Raw genomic sequence first — 16,769 nt, 5'->3', positions numbered from 1 at the left:
TTGGGGGTGGGGAGACAGGCAGTACAAGAAGAAGAAAAATATCAGATCATGATAAGTACTATACAGAGAACTAAGAGTGAAATATAGGGAGTGAGCAGATAATTGTTTTCAATTAGGAGGTCAAGAGAGCTGGTCCTCTGTGAGAAGGGGACGTTTAAACCAGTCACAAGTCTGACCATGAAAGGCAAGCCTTGGTTAGGGGAAGGGAGGAATGACCTAATAAGACACTAGTCAAATGGAGATGGTGAGGCAGAAACAAGATGGGCCTGTTTCAGGATCAGAAGGAAAGTAGGGACAGATGGACTAGAGTGGGCAGAGGGGAGAGTGGAGAGAGATGAATGCCATCACCTCAAGCTCCAAATGACAGTCTTGAGTATCACGAGGACTAGTGCCTGCTGCAAACCTGGGCCCTTTCTCATGGAAGCATATTTTGTTTATTTTGCCTTTTCCTGGCAGTTCCAAAATATGAAAAATAAAGACAGACGTTTGAAAATCATGAATGAGATTCTCAGCGGAATCAAGGTAAGAAGCCTGATGTTGGTAGCCCTCTGGTTGCAATGGCAGAAGCAGTGAATTTCTTGGCCCTTAATAAATTCTAGTAGGGATTGTGGGTTCCTGCTCCGTGGCCTTTACTGTATGTCTCATGATTCCTGATTTGTCTACCCCTAAGTGTTCTGTTTCATCTCCTATCATCCCTTCCAGGCCCTCTTTTAAACCTTGATATATTTTTTATTTACATTTATTTTGGTTTGTTTTTACATTTTACTGCAAAAAAATTTTAAACATACACAAAAATAGAATGATATAATGAAGCTGAATGGACCTAGCCCCAGCCATGGTCAGCCTGATCTAACTAGTTTCATCTGTATGCCCACGCCCCGCCTGTCACACCTGAGAGATTTTTTTAAAGCAAACCTCAGATGTCTTGTCATTTCATTAGTAAGTACTTTTTGTGTGTTACTAAAGGACGTCCTTATTGTTTTTTTAACAGAACCATAATACCATATTACACCTAAAAAATAAAAATAGCAATCATTCTTCTATACCATTTTCCCAATTGCCTCATACTCATCTTCTTTTTTAACTGTTTGTTAATTTGAATAAAGATCTAAAAAATGTCTACATATGGCATTTTGTTGATAGTGACCTTAATTTGCAACACTCCTCTGTCATCTTGAAGGAACCAAGTTGCCTTGTTTCCTGTATTTCTTATAAATTGGTAGTAGATTTACTTAGATTTGGATTTGATTTTCTTTGGGTGAAAGGTTACTTTCAAGTGGTTCTGTGTGCTTCACAATAGCAGCAAGGGTGGCCACTCATCGAGCTCAGGCATTATCAGCATGGTTTATTCTTTCACCTGGGATAGCACTTTGAGACTCTGGTAGCACATTAGCATCACCTGTGAAGTTTGAGACTCACTTCAGTTCACTTAAATTGAACTCTCTGGGGTCGAGGCCTAAGCACCTACGTTTTTGAAAAGCTTCCTGGAGCATTCTAATATGCAACCAGGTGAAAAACAAATATGGTTGTACAAATTTTATGATGGTTTCTTAGACCTATTTTTTCATTAGGAGTTGCAAAATAGTGAAAATTTTGTGAGTGATATTTTAATTTTGTTTTTCCTTTGTGAATTGATTACTTGAATTTCTATAAAGAATTGTCTTTTATCAACTAGCTGGTTCCTTAAAATAAAGTTTGTACAGGATAGACAAGATAAATTCTTGTTTCCCAGATTTCAAAATAATGCATTTTGTTCTTTAAAGGTGGCCAGTAAGTTTTTTTTTTTTAAGTGTTTTGAATTCATGGATTTTAATATTACCCCAAATTTTAAAAAAATGAAAAAGAGGCTTTTTTTTCCAAACTCCCTGATATTTTTCCATTCAGAGCTCTGATCTGTCTCTCTACTAATGGAACAAAATTAAAAGACTTGGTTTTGAATCTCAGCTCCACTACTAGCTTGGTGACCTTGGGCAAGTTGCTTCACTTCTTTCAGTCTTTTTCCTTGTATTTTCTACAAAAGCAGACTGACTGATTCACCATGTTTTTTCCAAAACTTTCTAGGTTCTAGCACAAATGGACCCAAGTCTTGGCAACTCCTTAGTCCCTGACAAACTGGGACAGGTTGCAATAAAGACTCAATGAGATAATACATGCAAAATTCTTTGTAGGTAGCAAGTTGTCAACAAATACAAGCTATCTCTCTGTAATCATTCTTTATAATCTGGATTTCCAAATTCCAAATAAGGGAGCATATCCTTAAATGTGGTAGATCAGACACACCTGCTGCCCTTTCAGGACAACAGTGTGGAATGTGCTTTTTTCTAACCTATTAGATCCTGAAATATTTTGCCTGGGAACCTTCATTCAAAGACCAAGTCCACAACCTTCGGAAGAAAGAGCTCAAGAACCTGCTGTTCTTTGGTCAGCTGCAGTCTCTGATGATACTTATCTTACAAGTAACACCTGTCCTGGTGAGTATCAGAGGAGTCAGTGGACTGGGTAGGTTTTGGATTTGGATCAGCTTCCTGAAGTGGAATGTCTATTCTTGAGAGATTCCCAGTGTCTGTAGGCCTAATCCAGAAATCCAGGGAATTTATTCCCACTCATCAAACCTCCATATCATCATCCCTACATTATGTCCCAATTCTAGTTCTACCCTTGTGTGCTGTTTGCTGTTTTGGTAACCAAGAGAAAGCTTTCAGGATGTTTAGCATGACTGGATGTGTATAGGATGGTTCCTTGTCTTCTTGGGAGAGGTCATATGAGTTTATGGTGAGAGGAATATTGACATAAGACCCAAACTGTGGTCCTAGCAATCTATTAATTGGCTTTGTAAACTTGGGCAAGATATATCTTCCTCTCTTTGTCTGTTTTCTCATCAGTAACAGGAAGCTGAGATAATCCTTAAGGTTCTCCCAATGCTTATATACTATGTTTCTGAAGTTTAGCCCAGAGCTGGTTGGATCCTTTTCGGAACAGATCGTTTATGACCTTGCTCTTCCCAGGTGTCTGTGATCACGTTTGCTGTTTATGTTCTGGTGGATAGCAACAATATTTTGGATGCAGAAAAGGCCTTCACCTCCATCACCCTCTTCAATATACTGCGCTTTCCCCTGGGCATGCTTCCCATGGTGATCTCCTCTGTGCTCCAGGTACATAGGAACTCCACTGCTAACTGCTTATCTCTGGGTAAAAACCCAAGAGGCCAGAATAACTGACCTATTATGTCCCATTTCTAGCTTCTGCTGGTGAACTTTCAGTTAGATCTGTTTGATCTCTGGAGGCCAATGGTTTGATCTTACTTAAATCACAAATTCTCTTGAGCCTCAATATATCTCACTCTAAAATTAGGATTATCATACCAGTATTATCTACCTCACAGGGAATCTTGTGAATTTTATGAAGTCTATTATGATGAGCCCTATTGTTGGGAATATTTCAAAGCCCTTTTCCCAGCCTATTTTCTATGGATTTTTCTAAGATTTTTGAGGTGTTGATACATTAGACAAATATGGCACAAAGGGAGAGAAAGACCCTTTCTTTGCATGAACCCATATAGTGGTAAATTTGGAGCCTTCTGCTGTCAGAAGATGAGTTTTAAGTTTAGGAGGCCTTGGATGGGCCAGAGGACGTATCTGCATTCTGAAAACTGAGCTCTGAGATGGGCCAAGGATCTGACCTTAGGGTTAGTTCACAAGGCAGGTGGCAGACTGATAATGGGGCCAGAATGATGGGGAACAGGAGAAGTGTGGTGACCTGCTTCAGACAGCTCTGGCCATCAGAAGGACTGGGGTTTAGGAGAAGGCCTCCTTGTCCTGAAGAGAATGAAGAAAGGCTGACCAATTTGGCCAATAAAGAAACAATATGCTCTTTTCAGATATAGTTTATTCCATAGATAGCAAAAGCAAGATCAGCAAAGGTGTCAGCTCCCTGCATTCCTTGTCCCACAGTATAACACTGAAGCAAAAGGGTTTGAATGATAATACAGCATGGACTGTGGGACACTCTTGTTTCTGAGGAGCTGAAACAAGCACTTTTTATAGCCTACAGTTGGTCCCTAAGGAAGGTACAGGCAGAAAGCCTAATAATACTTCAACAAGTCAGGTGGTCGTGAGGACCATCTTATGACAACCTCATTAGAAGATAGGAAGGATGATGAAAAACATCCTTGTAGAAAATTCTTTAAAACCTCCTCAGCTTTCACATTCCAGGTACCACTGGGTATTCTGCCAACACTTAAGTCAACTTCAATTTCAGCTTTGGTCAATTCCTTTATAGAGGATCCCAGTGGTAGCTCAGTTAAGATGCTGGAGGTATCATCAAAGAATAGACTCAATTAAGTAAGGGCAAGACAGGGACCCAGTTACCAGAAGTAGGTAGAAATTAGGGCTTTGTCTTAGAAGAAGGCATGGGACAGTTTCTGGAAACAGGGCCAGAGTTTGGACAGAGATAGCAGTAGAGCTGAACTCCTTGTGTTTCCTGAAGGGCTGAAATGCTGTCTTAATTTGATTCTATCTGGGGATGGCTTCCAGGGATGAAGTGTGGCTAAGTCTGTGGTGAAGGTCAGGAGGCTCTAGATGTGGAAAATGGCAAATCCGGGGGTAATGACAAGTTCCTTTCCCTGTTTGTTAGTTATTGAAATATTTTTATTTTTGAGATCCTTTGTGTCCTTTCCAGGCTACCGTTTCTGTAAGGCGGCTAGAGAAGTACTTGGGAGGGGATGACTTGGACACATCTGCCATTCGACATGTCCGCAATTTTGGTAAACAATTTGGAAGTTGTTTCCCCAAATTATTTGTAGTGCTGGTGCCAGAATTTTGACATTCGGGGCTTGGGAGGGGATGGCAACAAACTAATTAAAGGAGGGTTAGTCTTGATCTTATGCTTGTATAATAAGCATGTGTTAGCTTAAATTATGTTTTCACTCAGAATGGATTGCCTAGCTATATTGCTAAGCAAAGCTGGGCCAGGCTGTTCTGAGAAAAAACAGAGAATCCTGCAAAGGATCCAGGAAGCAGAGGTCAGGATGGAGCCACATGTGTGGGGCTGGGAAGGTAGCCTGGAGTGAAGGAAGACAGTTATCCATGAACATAATGAGCAGTGGGTCTGGAATCCAGGGTGGGGATTCATGTATAAGGAGGTGAACTCATACAAGGGGACTGGGCAACAGAGAGCCTAGAGATGTCCTCAGGGCATCTACAGGTCAGGAATCTGGGCTACCAAGTTGAGGACTTCTAAATAAAAAAGGACTTCAAATATGCAGGCCCCTTCTATTCTCATCCTAGGAGCCTTCTAACAGAGGTGACCTTAGGAATTAATAGAGGAAGGAGAGTCACGAGGGCTGGGGAAGGGAAGGCAGATATATGGGGGCTTACAGGTAACCAAAAGAGGGGGCCTTTTCTTCAACAGACAAAGCTGTGCAATTTTCGGAGGCCTCCTTTACATGGGATCGGGATGCAGAAACCACAATCCAAGAGTGAGTTGCCTCCTTATTATCATGTTATTCCTTAATATTCTTCTTGACTGTTCTGCTTTCTGAAAATTCCCTGTAATAGAATACAAGGGGAAACAAACTATGTGTATGTGTTCAGTTAGATACTAGTGCAGACTAAGCCTCTGAGGGATAAGCTGAGAGCAAAGATCCTGAACCTTTGCCATCCAGCTTTCCTACTGTAGGATGGTCTGACTGTCCAGCTGAAAACCCATGACAATGTTTGTTTCCCAGATAACAGATGGAGACAGCAGGGTTGGCAAGTGGCCTAGGTCTCTGGGTATGGTAGAGGCACACCAAGAACCTGAAAGTTAAGTTTATTCATTCATTTAAGAATAATAATCTGGGGGCTTCTAGTGATTGCAGCTCAGTGGTTGAGCACTTGCCTAGCAGGTATGAGGTACTGGGTTCAATCCTCAGCACCACATAAAAATAAATAAAATAAAGGTATAAAAATACAATAATATTATTTAAATTTTTTTTAAAAAGAATAATAGTCAGGAACATTAGTATCTGACTTTTCCCCACGGACCACACAATGGGAGCTACCTCTATAAAATTCTTTGTCTAGAATTTCACATCAAAATAACCCATTCCTACACTGCACCCCATAGAAGCCACCTCTTCTGTCATGTAGGTGGGCTTACCCCAAGCCTCTTGCCACACTGCTACACAAAGAGTATCTCTTAGGCACACCAACTAGTCCAATGAGCACATTGCCAACAGAGCAGGCCCTGTCTTTCTCCACAGCTAAGCATGCTGTATCATCTCTCTTCTTATGACTTCCTGCCCTTCTCTCCTATCCCTATAGTCCTGAACATGGACTCATGAGCTAGCCACAGGATGAGTCAGGGAAGGAGCCCCTGCTCTGAACCCTCCCAACCTAAAAACTTCCCTTTGTAGAGGGGAAAGTAGGCACAGTTCCCACTTAACTGCTATAAGTCTGAAAAAGTTCAACTCAATGGGCAGGTTCAGAAAGACTATGAGCAAGATTTCAATGTTCCAAATGTTCTAGGGACTCAAATCATAAGGCTGGCAAACCAGGTTTTTAGGATTATAGCCCAGTGAAGGCTCCATCTCAGCCAGAGAAGTCATTCTTCCCAGAGGGACCAAGGAATCTGCTTTCAGCTAGTGCTATTCATTGAATACATGAAAGATTGCGTAAAAATAAGTAACATTTAGTTTGTCATTGAATAACCTAATTTGGAAAACATTGATTTAGTCTAACTCTGTTAGCTTAGAAACCCAGCAGTGGCAGAATTAGGACCTGAACCAGGCCAGGTCTCTAGACTCCCATCAGGATCTTATTCAATGGTACCATGTTGGTCCTAGGAGGATTTTTCCATTGGAAACACACATTTAGCACAGTTTATAAAGGAGTTGGATAAATTAGAGCTCATTCTTTAGCCTTTTAGAGCTTTAAAAAATTTTCATTATGGGCTGGGCTTGTGGCTCAGTGGTACACCGCTTGCCTAGCATGTGTGAGGCACTGGGTTCGATTCTTAGCACCACATACAAATAAATGAATAAGAAAAAGGTTCATCAACATCTAAAAAATATATATTAAAATTTTTTTTTCATTAAAAGCCAGGTACAGTGGCTCACGTCTGTAATACCAGCAGCTTGGGAGGTTGAGACAGGAGAATAGCGAGTTCAAAGCCATCCTCACCAACTCTAAATAAAATACAAAATAGGGCTGGGGATATGGCTCAGTGGTCGAGTACTCCTGAGTTCAATTCCTAGTACCAAAAAAAAAATTTTTTTTTTCATTAAAGAACTGAGGTCTTATTTGTCCAAGGTTAATTTTCCAATCTTGAGAGGGAAATCTCATAATACCAGACTTCATGGAGAGTCAAGGCTTGAACTACTCTTGATTACGAAGCCCTCATTGTCTTCAAAATAATTTTGCTTCTTTCAGTGTGAACCTGGACATTATGGAAGGCCAGTTGGTGGCTGTGGTGGGCACTGTAGGCTCTGGGAAATCTTCCTTGATGTCAGCCATGCTGGGAGAAATGGAGAATGTCCATGGGCACATCACCATCAAGGTGAGAGGGAATGCCAACGGAGAAGACATCTGACCTTCAAATATGGGCCATTTAGGGCTGTTTCCTCACTGGGGAGAATATACTAGTAGTTGAGGCCTTGGAGACATCTGGTAGATTTGTGAACAATAGACTCTCTGCCCTATTCCAAACTTATATAATCAGATTCTGGGAATAGGTTCTAAGAATCTGCATTTTTAATGAGCTTCCCATGTGATTCTCATATGTATAGTAAAGTGTGAAAACTATTCATTAGAGACGTCTTTCTTCAGAGAGTGGGGATTTCTACTACAGTACCAACAGAAGCAGTAGCAAGAACAAAAAAACAGTGGTCTGTAAAATCAGTACTGGCATGGCACTCAACATCAACCCAAAGTCACAATTAATCTTGGACATTTCACCTCCTTCTTTGAGAACTAGATTTCTGAGTACACTTGCTCCTAATTCACAAACCTGTCACAGGGTGTTGACTCCTTCATACTCATGACTTTTTTAACACAAGAAAATGTTTTCATGGCATTTCCATTGGTACTCTGAACTTCCTCAGAGAGCTAAATTTGGAAGAAATTAGAGGTATTTTTGAATTATTAAACCAGTCAATACTTGCACCAAAGAGTCAAGTCTACAGATTTTCAGGAGTTTTCCCTTTAAGATTTTTGTATATTGCCAAATCTTAATGTTTTTTTTTTTTTTTGGGGGGGGGGGCGGTTACCGGGGATTAAATTCAGGGGCACTTGACCATTGAGCCACAACCCCAGCCCTATTTTGTATTTTATTTAGAGACAGGGTTTCACTGAGTTGCTTAGCACCTTGTTTTTGCTGAGGTTGCTTTGAACTCATGATCCTCCTGCCTCAACTTCCCGAGCTTCTGGGATTATGGGCATGAACCACTGTGCCCAGCCTAAATCTTTCTTTTTTAATTAATTAATTAATTTTTGTATGATGCTGGGGATGGAACCCCAGGGCTTTGTGTGTGCTAGGCAAGCACTCAACCACTGAGCTACATCCCCAGACATAAAGCTTTCTTTTCACTTATGAGAAAGCTTGTCCTGGGTTGCTTTATGTTGATCCACTTGGAAGTTTTTAAGAAATATCTCTTCTTCCACAGTATACTGATGTGCTTTCCTGATTTACCAAGCTCTAATGAGCTGAGTTGCATTAAAAATAATGCACTACAACAGAGATGACTGTATAGATTTAACTTTGTTTCCCAATTCCTTTTGGAAACTTTTTATTGCTAACTCATAATTGAGTGTTTTAAAAACTTATTTGTTCTTTTTAAATACACATGACAGTAGAGTGTATTTTGGCATATGGTACATACATGGAGTATAACTTATTCTAATTAGGATCCCATTCTTGTGGTTGTACATGATGTGGAGTTATTCTGGTTGGTTTTCATATACAAGTATAGGAAAGTTATGTCTGATTAATTCTACTGTTTTTCCTATTCTCCTCCCCGCCCTCCCTTCCCTTCATTCCCCTTTGTCTAATCCAATGGACTTCTATTCTTCCTTTGTTGTAGGTTAGCATCCGCATATCAGAGAGAACATATGGCCTTTGGTTTTGGGGGACTGAGTTGTTTTTGTTGTTGTTGTTTTTTAACACAGGCATCTGTTGGTCTTTATCTCTCTTCAGATTATATCTGCTCTGTGTACCCCCTGGTGTCTTAATTCTAACCTCTTAGTTTTTACTTCCTAAGATGTCATCTATGGCAATCCCTGAAAGTAGGTCCAGTATACTCATTGAGTTGAACTAAAACACTATTCTAGAAGCAGCATGTGCATTCATCTTCTGATTTTCAGGTTTGTGACAAGAAAAATGATAGTCTAAAAAGAGGAGGCTTAATGATGAATTGAATCTTTCTCCCTGGTCGGTTCAATAAATATAAGCACATTCATAAATATCAGATGCTCAAGCAGCCTGACACATAGTTCTTCAAGTCTAACTTCTATTTGTTCCTCCCACTTCTGCCCATCTCATCCTTCAACCCTGCATTTCTGGAGGTACAACTTTCACATGGTCTGATCCTTTCCTGTCTAGGGCACCACAGCCTATGTCCCTCAGCAGTCCTGGATTCAGAATGGCACCATAAAGGACAACATCCTTTTTGGGTCAGAGTTCAATGAAAAGAGGTATAAGCAAGTTCTGGAAGCCTGTGCTCTCCTCCCAGACTTGGAAATATTGCCTGGAGGAGACCTAGCTGAGATCGGAGAGAAGGTACTTGGGACAACAAGATATTAAAGAAAAAAAAATGAGGATGATGGCAAAGTACATAGAGTAACATAGTTGATCAATATTGCTAGTCGTGTTTGGAACAAACACCAGAAAATGTGTTTGTATTATCTGGCCACAAAATTTTGTGTAATAAGTCAGAATTTTTAAACTTTTTACTTAGAAGCAAATATTGGAATTACATAACCTAAATAAAAGGTGATGAATCAAAGGACTGAGAGGCTAAGTTAACAATGACTGGCCCTAGATTTACCTGTATTATTAAATGCCTCATGCTATTAAATATCTTTTTATAAAAATAGATTTTAAATAAAAAATTATATTTTTAAGTAACTATACAAGCATAGCATTAATTTATTTATAAATTTTTTATTCTATATATTTAAAATGTTTTCATCCATTCTTTTATTACTGAAAATGAATCTTTGGTGGGGTGGGGTGGATTGGGAGGGCAAGGATCTTGAGGTGCTAGAAGACTAGTAACAGCTCTTGAGTGATTTTGCTTATTAATTCAGCATACATTTATTAAGCAACTATGTGAAAGGCACTATTTTAAGTGCTGGGATTATATCCAGGAACAAAATAGAGAAAACATCTGCCCTGGTGTAGCTCTAGATTCTCATGGGGTTGGGAAAGCAACAAAATATTAAATAAGTAAATTATCTGATAGAAAATGTAAATTGTGCATGCCTTTAACTATTGGACTGAAAGTTATTTGCATCCAAGTTATTTATTTGTATAAAGAAGCATAAGATTTTTATGCTCGTAATATTTTCTTGAGGCAAATTTCTTCCTTTTACCCCTCCTTATTAGACTCTGTGAAGTTGGGACTGGGAATAATACTTAATAGAAATTGTTTTCTTCTTCAGAAATTATTATTTTAAAACTTTCTTCTTTTTCTTTTCTTCAGGGTATAAATCTCAGTGGCGGTCAGAAGCAGAGAGTTAGCCTGGCCAGAGCTACTTACCAAAATGCAGACATCTATATTCTAGATGACCCCCTGTCAGCTGTGGATGCGCATGTGGGAAATCACATTTTCGAAAAGGTCTTGGGCCCCAATGGTCTGTTGAATGGCAAGGTGAGAGATTATTCAAAGTGATGAAGATCTAAGGGCAAGGGGATGGGAATCACACACATCTCCCTGGACAGTTATTGTTCAGAAGCAGATTTTCTTATTCACTTGCTCCCTGGGTTCCTGAGGAAAGAGCGAAAGACTGGTCTCCTTATAGACTACCTCAGGAAGGCTTCCATGGTGAGGTATGGCTTATGCTGGAACTGGCTAATTTAAAACTTATTTTGTGGCTCTGTCACTGAGCATCTTAGGATGATTGGCTATAATAAAAAGTACTATGAACCTGTGGTTATAATAGGAAATATATTTGGTCTTTGTTTCTAGTTTCTAACACAGAGCTCCTAAAACCCTTGGAATTTTAAGAGTGCTAGGAGGGTCTTTTGTTATTCATAATGAGCCCCTTTGATCACACCTGAGTTTATACTCATGAGATAACTTAGGGTAGAGCCCCTCCAAAGCCTCAAGTTTGGTTACCAGCATGAACAAGTGATTAGGTTGGAACTTTCAGCTCTACCCACTGCCCTCCAGGTGGGGTGGGGGTGGAACATGGAGATTGGGTAATAACAATCCATGAACAATGAGATTGGAATAACTTCCAAATTGGTGACCATATCAAGGTATTGGAGGGTGGTGTGGATAGAGAGGTCCTGAAAAGTTCCACATCCCTCCTCCATAGCTTTCCCTGTGTAACTTGTTAGAGTCTGTAAATAAGTCAAAATAACACCTGGCATTTTGCCAGGGGAATGTTAGAGTTCGTAAACAAGTCTGGATGGTGCCTGGCAAAATGCCAGAAGGAGTGGTTTGAGAAGTAACAAAAGCGAGCCATTAAGTGTGGAGATTCCTTATTGGTTGACTGATGTATCTAGTTTATGCTAATTAGATAAGCTATGTGGAATGTATAAATACTGCTCCTGTCCTGCAATAAACGGCTCCTACTCCTGCTGTATCAACGTACACAAGTTGTTCGTCACCCCCCGGTTATTTTGCTGCAGCCGGACTGCAGCAGTAACTTTTGTTTTTTTAGTTGTAGATGGACACAATATCTTTATTTATTTATTTTTATGTGGTGCTGAGGATGGAACCCAGTGCCTCACACATGTGAGGCAGGCGCTCTACCCCTGAGCTACAGCCCCAGCACCCACCTACACCTCCTTTTTTTTTTTAACCTGTGTATCTTTTCCATTGACTGTTCCTGAGTTGTATCCTTTACAAGCTGACAAGTGTTTAGGTAGTTTTTTCCTGAGATCTGTGAGCCTTTCTAGAAAATTATGGAATGACAAAAGGGAGTTGTGGGAACTTCCAACTCATAGGCATTTGGTCAGAATTATGAGACTTGGTACCAACATCTGAAGGGGGATGCAATTTTGTGGGACTGAACCTTTAAACTGGGGTTCTGTGCAAACTCCAGATAGTTAGTGTCAAAATTTAATTTTGAATTGTTGGACACTCACCTGGTGTCAGAGAACTGGTCAGTGTCAGGAAAAACCCCAGAGGACTCAACAGTTCACTTGCTGGTAGTAGGACACAGGTCATCCTGCAGGAATTAGAGTTATGCTCTAAGAAGGCGTTTTCCCTGGAACTTTTGCAGGATATGAGAAGACTATTCCTGGAAAGGATGGCTAAACCTGAACCCAGAAATAAGACCTAATGCTTATTGAGTATTCCCTATGTCCCTGGCCTGTGCTGAGCCTTTTAACTGCATGGCCTCATTTGATTCTTGCAATGTCCTTGTCATATAATACAGATGAAGTGGCTGGTGAAAGCCAGTAGAACTGGTTGTGGGAGGAGACCAGACATTCCTTACTATGGGAAAATTGGCATGTGTATCCTAACACAGTGGGCTGAATTGGGGGAGAGCTGACGCAGCCCGTCTGCTGATGAGAGCTTTTCCACTGGTTGGGCAAGGAGATTCTAACTCTATTTGGCCTGTTCCCTACAAGATTTCTTGAATGCTACTAGTCACAGGACAGCAGAGTTGATGAGACCTGGGCTGCTATTCCACTGAGGCCCTTCACCTCTCTGTTGGATCTGTGGATCAGCAGGAACTCTCTGTCTCTCCTATTCCTGGACCTGGCTTGTGTCCTTACAGATTTCTTGGTTTCATTCACTCATGAACTGAATGCCCACCTCAGGCCAGATTTGGGACATGTCTAGATGGAAATATCTGGTCATTGCTCTCATGTAACTTACAATCCAAGGGGAAGACATTAAAAAAAAAAAAAAGCCATAATGTTACAAAACAAGAATTGTTTTAATGGTAGCCTGTACAGACTAAAGTGGGAACATTGGAGAATACCCAAATCTTGTCAGAGGAATTAGAAAAGAGGAGAATGTGTAGGGAAAACCTCATTGTCACTACAGGAAAATATCTCTGAGTACATCCACAATGATAGGAGTCTCATTTCACATATAGGTTCAGGTTTTAAGATGAGATGCTGGGAATGAAAGAAGCAAAATAAGCCAAGTGGTCAGGGCCACATTTTGAAGCAAAGCCCCAGTGTGAATTGACATGTTTTTTCCCTTTTAGAGTAATCCAGGAAGATGATGGACATAGGGTAATCAGCACAACTTAATGTTATTTTTTACAGACTCGACTCTTAGTTACACATAGCATTCACTTTCTTCCCCAAGTGGATCAGATTGTGGTTGTGGGAAATGGCACCATCTTGGAGAAAGGAACCTATAGTGACCTGCTGGCCAAGAAAGGAGTGTTTGCTAAGAATCTGAAGACTTTTGTAAAATATTCGGGTCCTGAAGGGGAGGTCACAGGTATGCAAGGAGGATTGGAACAGGATGGAACTTGGGGCCGGGGTGGAAATGGTAAAACAATATCTACTTCACAAATTGTTTAGTATACAATGAACTGCACTTGGAATTGAATTACTCAGAGATTCAGACTCTGTTCTTCAGTGTTCTGGGTAAAGAAACATAGACATTGAAATTCTGTGCCTAGGCCAAATGGGCAGCTCATCTTGCTCATCTCTCTCTGACACACAATCAAAGGACACTCTTTAAAGGGTACAACTGAAGGTTTGGGTAAGTAACCCTTGTGAAAAGAATACCAGTGGCACAAGGAACTCACTCTCTTTTAGGGATGCTATGCTTCTGTTGATTCAAGTGACACATACCATTCCAACTACCCCCAAATTCAATTAAAATCGGTTCCTGGACAACCTCATAAGCTGGTGCTAATAGTGTGATATCAAACTCTTGGTAAGCTTTAACAAAGGAACCTTGATTAATATACCAAAAACACTGGGTTTTGAATCATAAAAAATAGTGTCAGTTATATAGAGTCACAGCATTCCATGGGAACAGCCCCTGATATCACTACCATTTGGTTTATTGTTTAGCTCCCATCAACAGTGGAGCCCTCTTTACTAGCATGTTATTGTTTTCGTTTTGAGACTTGGGACTTAGTGGCATGAAGGGAGGGTAAGTTGAGCTATATTAATATTTGTTCTGTGACTTAGCTTCCCAGTTAACCACTGTAACAAAATACCACAAGTCTGGATGACTTAAACGAAATAGATGATTGCTATGAGGATGAGCTCAGTAGTTAAGTGGCCCTGGATTCAATCCTCAGGAGAGAGAGAGAGAGAGAGAGAGAGAGAGAGAGAGAGAGAGAGAGATTGACTGTTGCTCACACTTCTAAAGGTAGAAGGGCATGATCAAGGTGTTGGCAGGATTTGTTTTTTCTTAATGTGCTAGGGGAAGACCCATTTGAGGCCTCTCCTCTAGTTTCTGGTAGTTGACTGGCAATCATTGTAGTGCTATTTGCTGTTGTTTCTTCTATTTATTTGTTTAGTTTTCTGAGCTAATTTAATTAAGTTTGTGCCATTTGTCATATGTGGCCACTGAAATCTCTGCTTGGTTGGCATAGTGGTCACCTATTGGTTATACAGATTTCCTTGGATGCCTGGCACCAGTAAGTCTCATAGCCGTTGCTGAGAGGCTATGTATGTTGGTGCATAGCTTCAGCACTGTGACAGTTTACATCAGTGCCTTAGCCTTTACTTCCTCAGTGAAATGAAGGTCATCTAACAGTTAATGGGACTGATAATTTCATTATTATTTTTTGTGGTACTAGGGATTGAACGCAGTGGTTCAATCTACCACTGAGATAGGGCCTTGTTAAGTTGCTAAGGCTGGCCTCAAACTTACAATCCTCCTGTATCTGCCTCCTGACTTACTGGGATTACAGACATTGCCACCATATCCGGTTAGCCTCTGCTTCCTGCTTGCACAAAGTAACAAGATCAATCTGAAGTGAGACACTAGGACCTTCTGCAATCTTACCTGGGCATATTCATAGCCCTACATATGTGTGTGGCATCCTAGATTGCCAGGAATATATCAGAGGTATCAAAGTCCTCTGTGGAGGACATCTCATTCCCCAAATTTTCCATTTAATTTTTTGATCAGTTTCTTATTTGCCTCAACTGTTACCATCCCCTCAGGCATGTGTGATGTTAAACAGTTGCTGCTGATTGTTTGAACTAGCTCTGAGGTCAAATAAAGACAAGTCTTGTGAATGGAGGTTTTCAGGGAGTTCTAGACAGGTGAGATAATGGCAATTCACCGCCAGTGTTTTTTTTGGGTTTTGTTTTGTTTTGTTTTTTTTAAGGGGAGGAGGCATTCTAAACTTACTCTGTTTCCTTAAGTGGCTGCTGGGCTGCTAGGTTTTATGGCCACCATAATTTTATGGCTGTTGGCTTTCTAGGATACAGCAACTGGAGAGAAAGAAATGGAAATAGGGCAACTTAAACCACTATAAGGTGGACTGTTTTTGCCAAGACCCAGTCATTTAAAAAAATAATTGATCTTTTATTGTTGCAACTCTTTGGTTAATTTCAGAGTTCTGAAACAGTTTATTCTGACAATGTTTTTTAACAGTATTCTCATTGCTTTTTTGGAGGAACAGATTTCCGGAGATCCTTATTCTACTATTTCCACTAATTTCCATATTATATTTTACATTTTATTTTACTTTCAGGGTATGCTTTTTAAAATGTTTTCAATAAATAAGAGCTTCTTATATTCTTTGAACTTCGAGATTAGCATTTCCAATTTATAATCATCTCTTTAGGCAATTCTGGGAATGGTGACTCTTCTGTTTATCTACAATAATTCTTAAAAGTTCTTTCCTGCTCCAAAGGAATTTTTGTCTCTGGGCTTTTCTTCTCCTATTGTAGCCTTGTATATCTGGGATCCCTGTGTTGAATCCAACAAGATCAGAGAAGGCTTCTCTGTCCTTATTCTGTCTGTTTCTTCTCTGTGAACACTGTGCCGTTTCCCTAACCTCTAACGTGTCTCTCTAGTCAATGATGATAGTGAAGAAGAAAATGACGACAGTGGGCTGATAGCTGGTGTGGAGGAACTCCCTGAGGAAGCCGCCTCCTTGACCATGAAAAGAGAGAATAGCCTCCGTCGAACCCTGAGCCGCAGGTACACCACTGATCCAGCTGGCAGCCTTTATCACTTCCTATTTCTGCTTGATCTCTTTTTCTCTGTGGGCTTTTACTGAGAAGAGGGATGCCATGGGCCCTCCTAGCTCTTCCTTCGTTTCCTTATATGAAGGGCTAGGCTTGTGTCCATTTCCCACAGCCATCTGCTTCCATGCCAGCACAGTGACTGTGACCTCAGTTTGCAAGAAGACTCGGAGGAAGCATCTACATGCTCAGGGGAGTCTCCCTCTCTCTGTCTCTCAGCTCCAGGTCCAGTGTCCGGAACCCAAAAACCCTGAAAAACTCCTTGAAAAGTCGGAATGGGAATGCCCTGAAGGGGAAGGAAGGAGTAGTACAAGGGCAAAAGCTAATTAAGAAGGAATTCATGGAAACTGGAAAGGTGAACACCACACCAATAAAAGCACCATGGGAGGGGATATAGGGTTTAGAATCTGAACATTTTAAAAATCAGTTTAAACTCG

The 16,769-nt window shown here is 40.6% G+C and overlaps 1 protein-coding gene across 3 annotated transcripts in view; it reads left to right on the top strand.

The window, feature by feature from the left end:
- Abcc2 (ATP binding cassette subfamily C member 2) overlaps positions 1-16,769 on the top strand; it is a 71,201-nt gene that overhangs the window by 38,056 nt on the left and 16,376 nt on the right. For all 3 annotated transcript variants that reach the window (XM_071611003.1, XM_071611004.1, XM_071611005.1), the window contains 11 exons: positions 457-522; positions 2,334-2,471; positions 3,006-3,152; positions 4,678-4,762; positions 5,410-5,476; positions 7,410-7,536; positions 9,577-9,753; positions 10,679-10,846; positions 13,429-13,609; positions 16,162-16,288; positions 16,552-16,687. In XM_071611003.1, coding sequence (XP_071467104.1) covers positions 457-522; positions 2,334-2,471; positions 3,006-3,152; positions 4,678-4,762; positions 5,410-5,476; positions 7,410-7,536; positions 9,577-9,753; positions 10,679-10,846; positions 13,429-13,609; positions 16,162-16,288; positions 16,552-16,687 — 1,419 coding nt within the window. The remainder of the gene's footprint in view (positions 1-456; positions 523-2,333; positions 2,472-3,005; positions 3,153-4,677; positions 4,763-5,409; positions 5,477-7,409; positions 7,537-9,576; positions 9,754-10,678; positions 10,847-13,428; positions 13,610-16,161; positions 16,289-16,551; positions 16,688-16,769) is intronic.

This window comes from Marmota flaviventris, chromosome 4, assembly GCF_047511675.1.
Source record: "Marmota flaviventris isolate mMarFla1 chromosome 4, mMarFla1.hap1, whole genome shotgun sequence".
In the NCBI taxonomy this organism is placed as follows: Eukaryota; Metazoa; Chordata; class Mammalia; order Rodentia; family Sciuridae; genus Marmota; species Marmota flaviventris.
The sequence above is the reverse complement of the archived record's forward strand: the minus strand, read 5'-3'. Positions and strand labels throughout refer to the sequence as shown.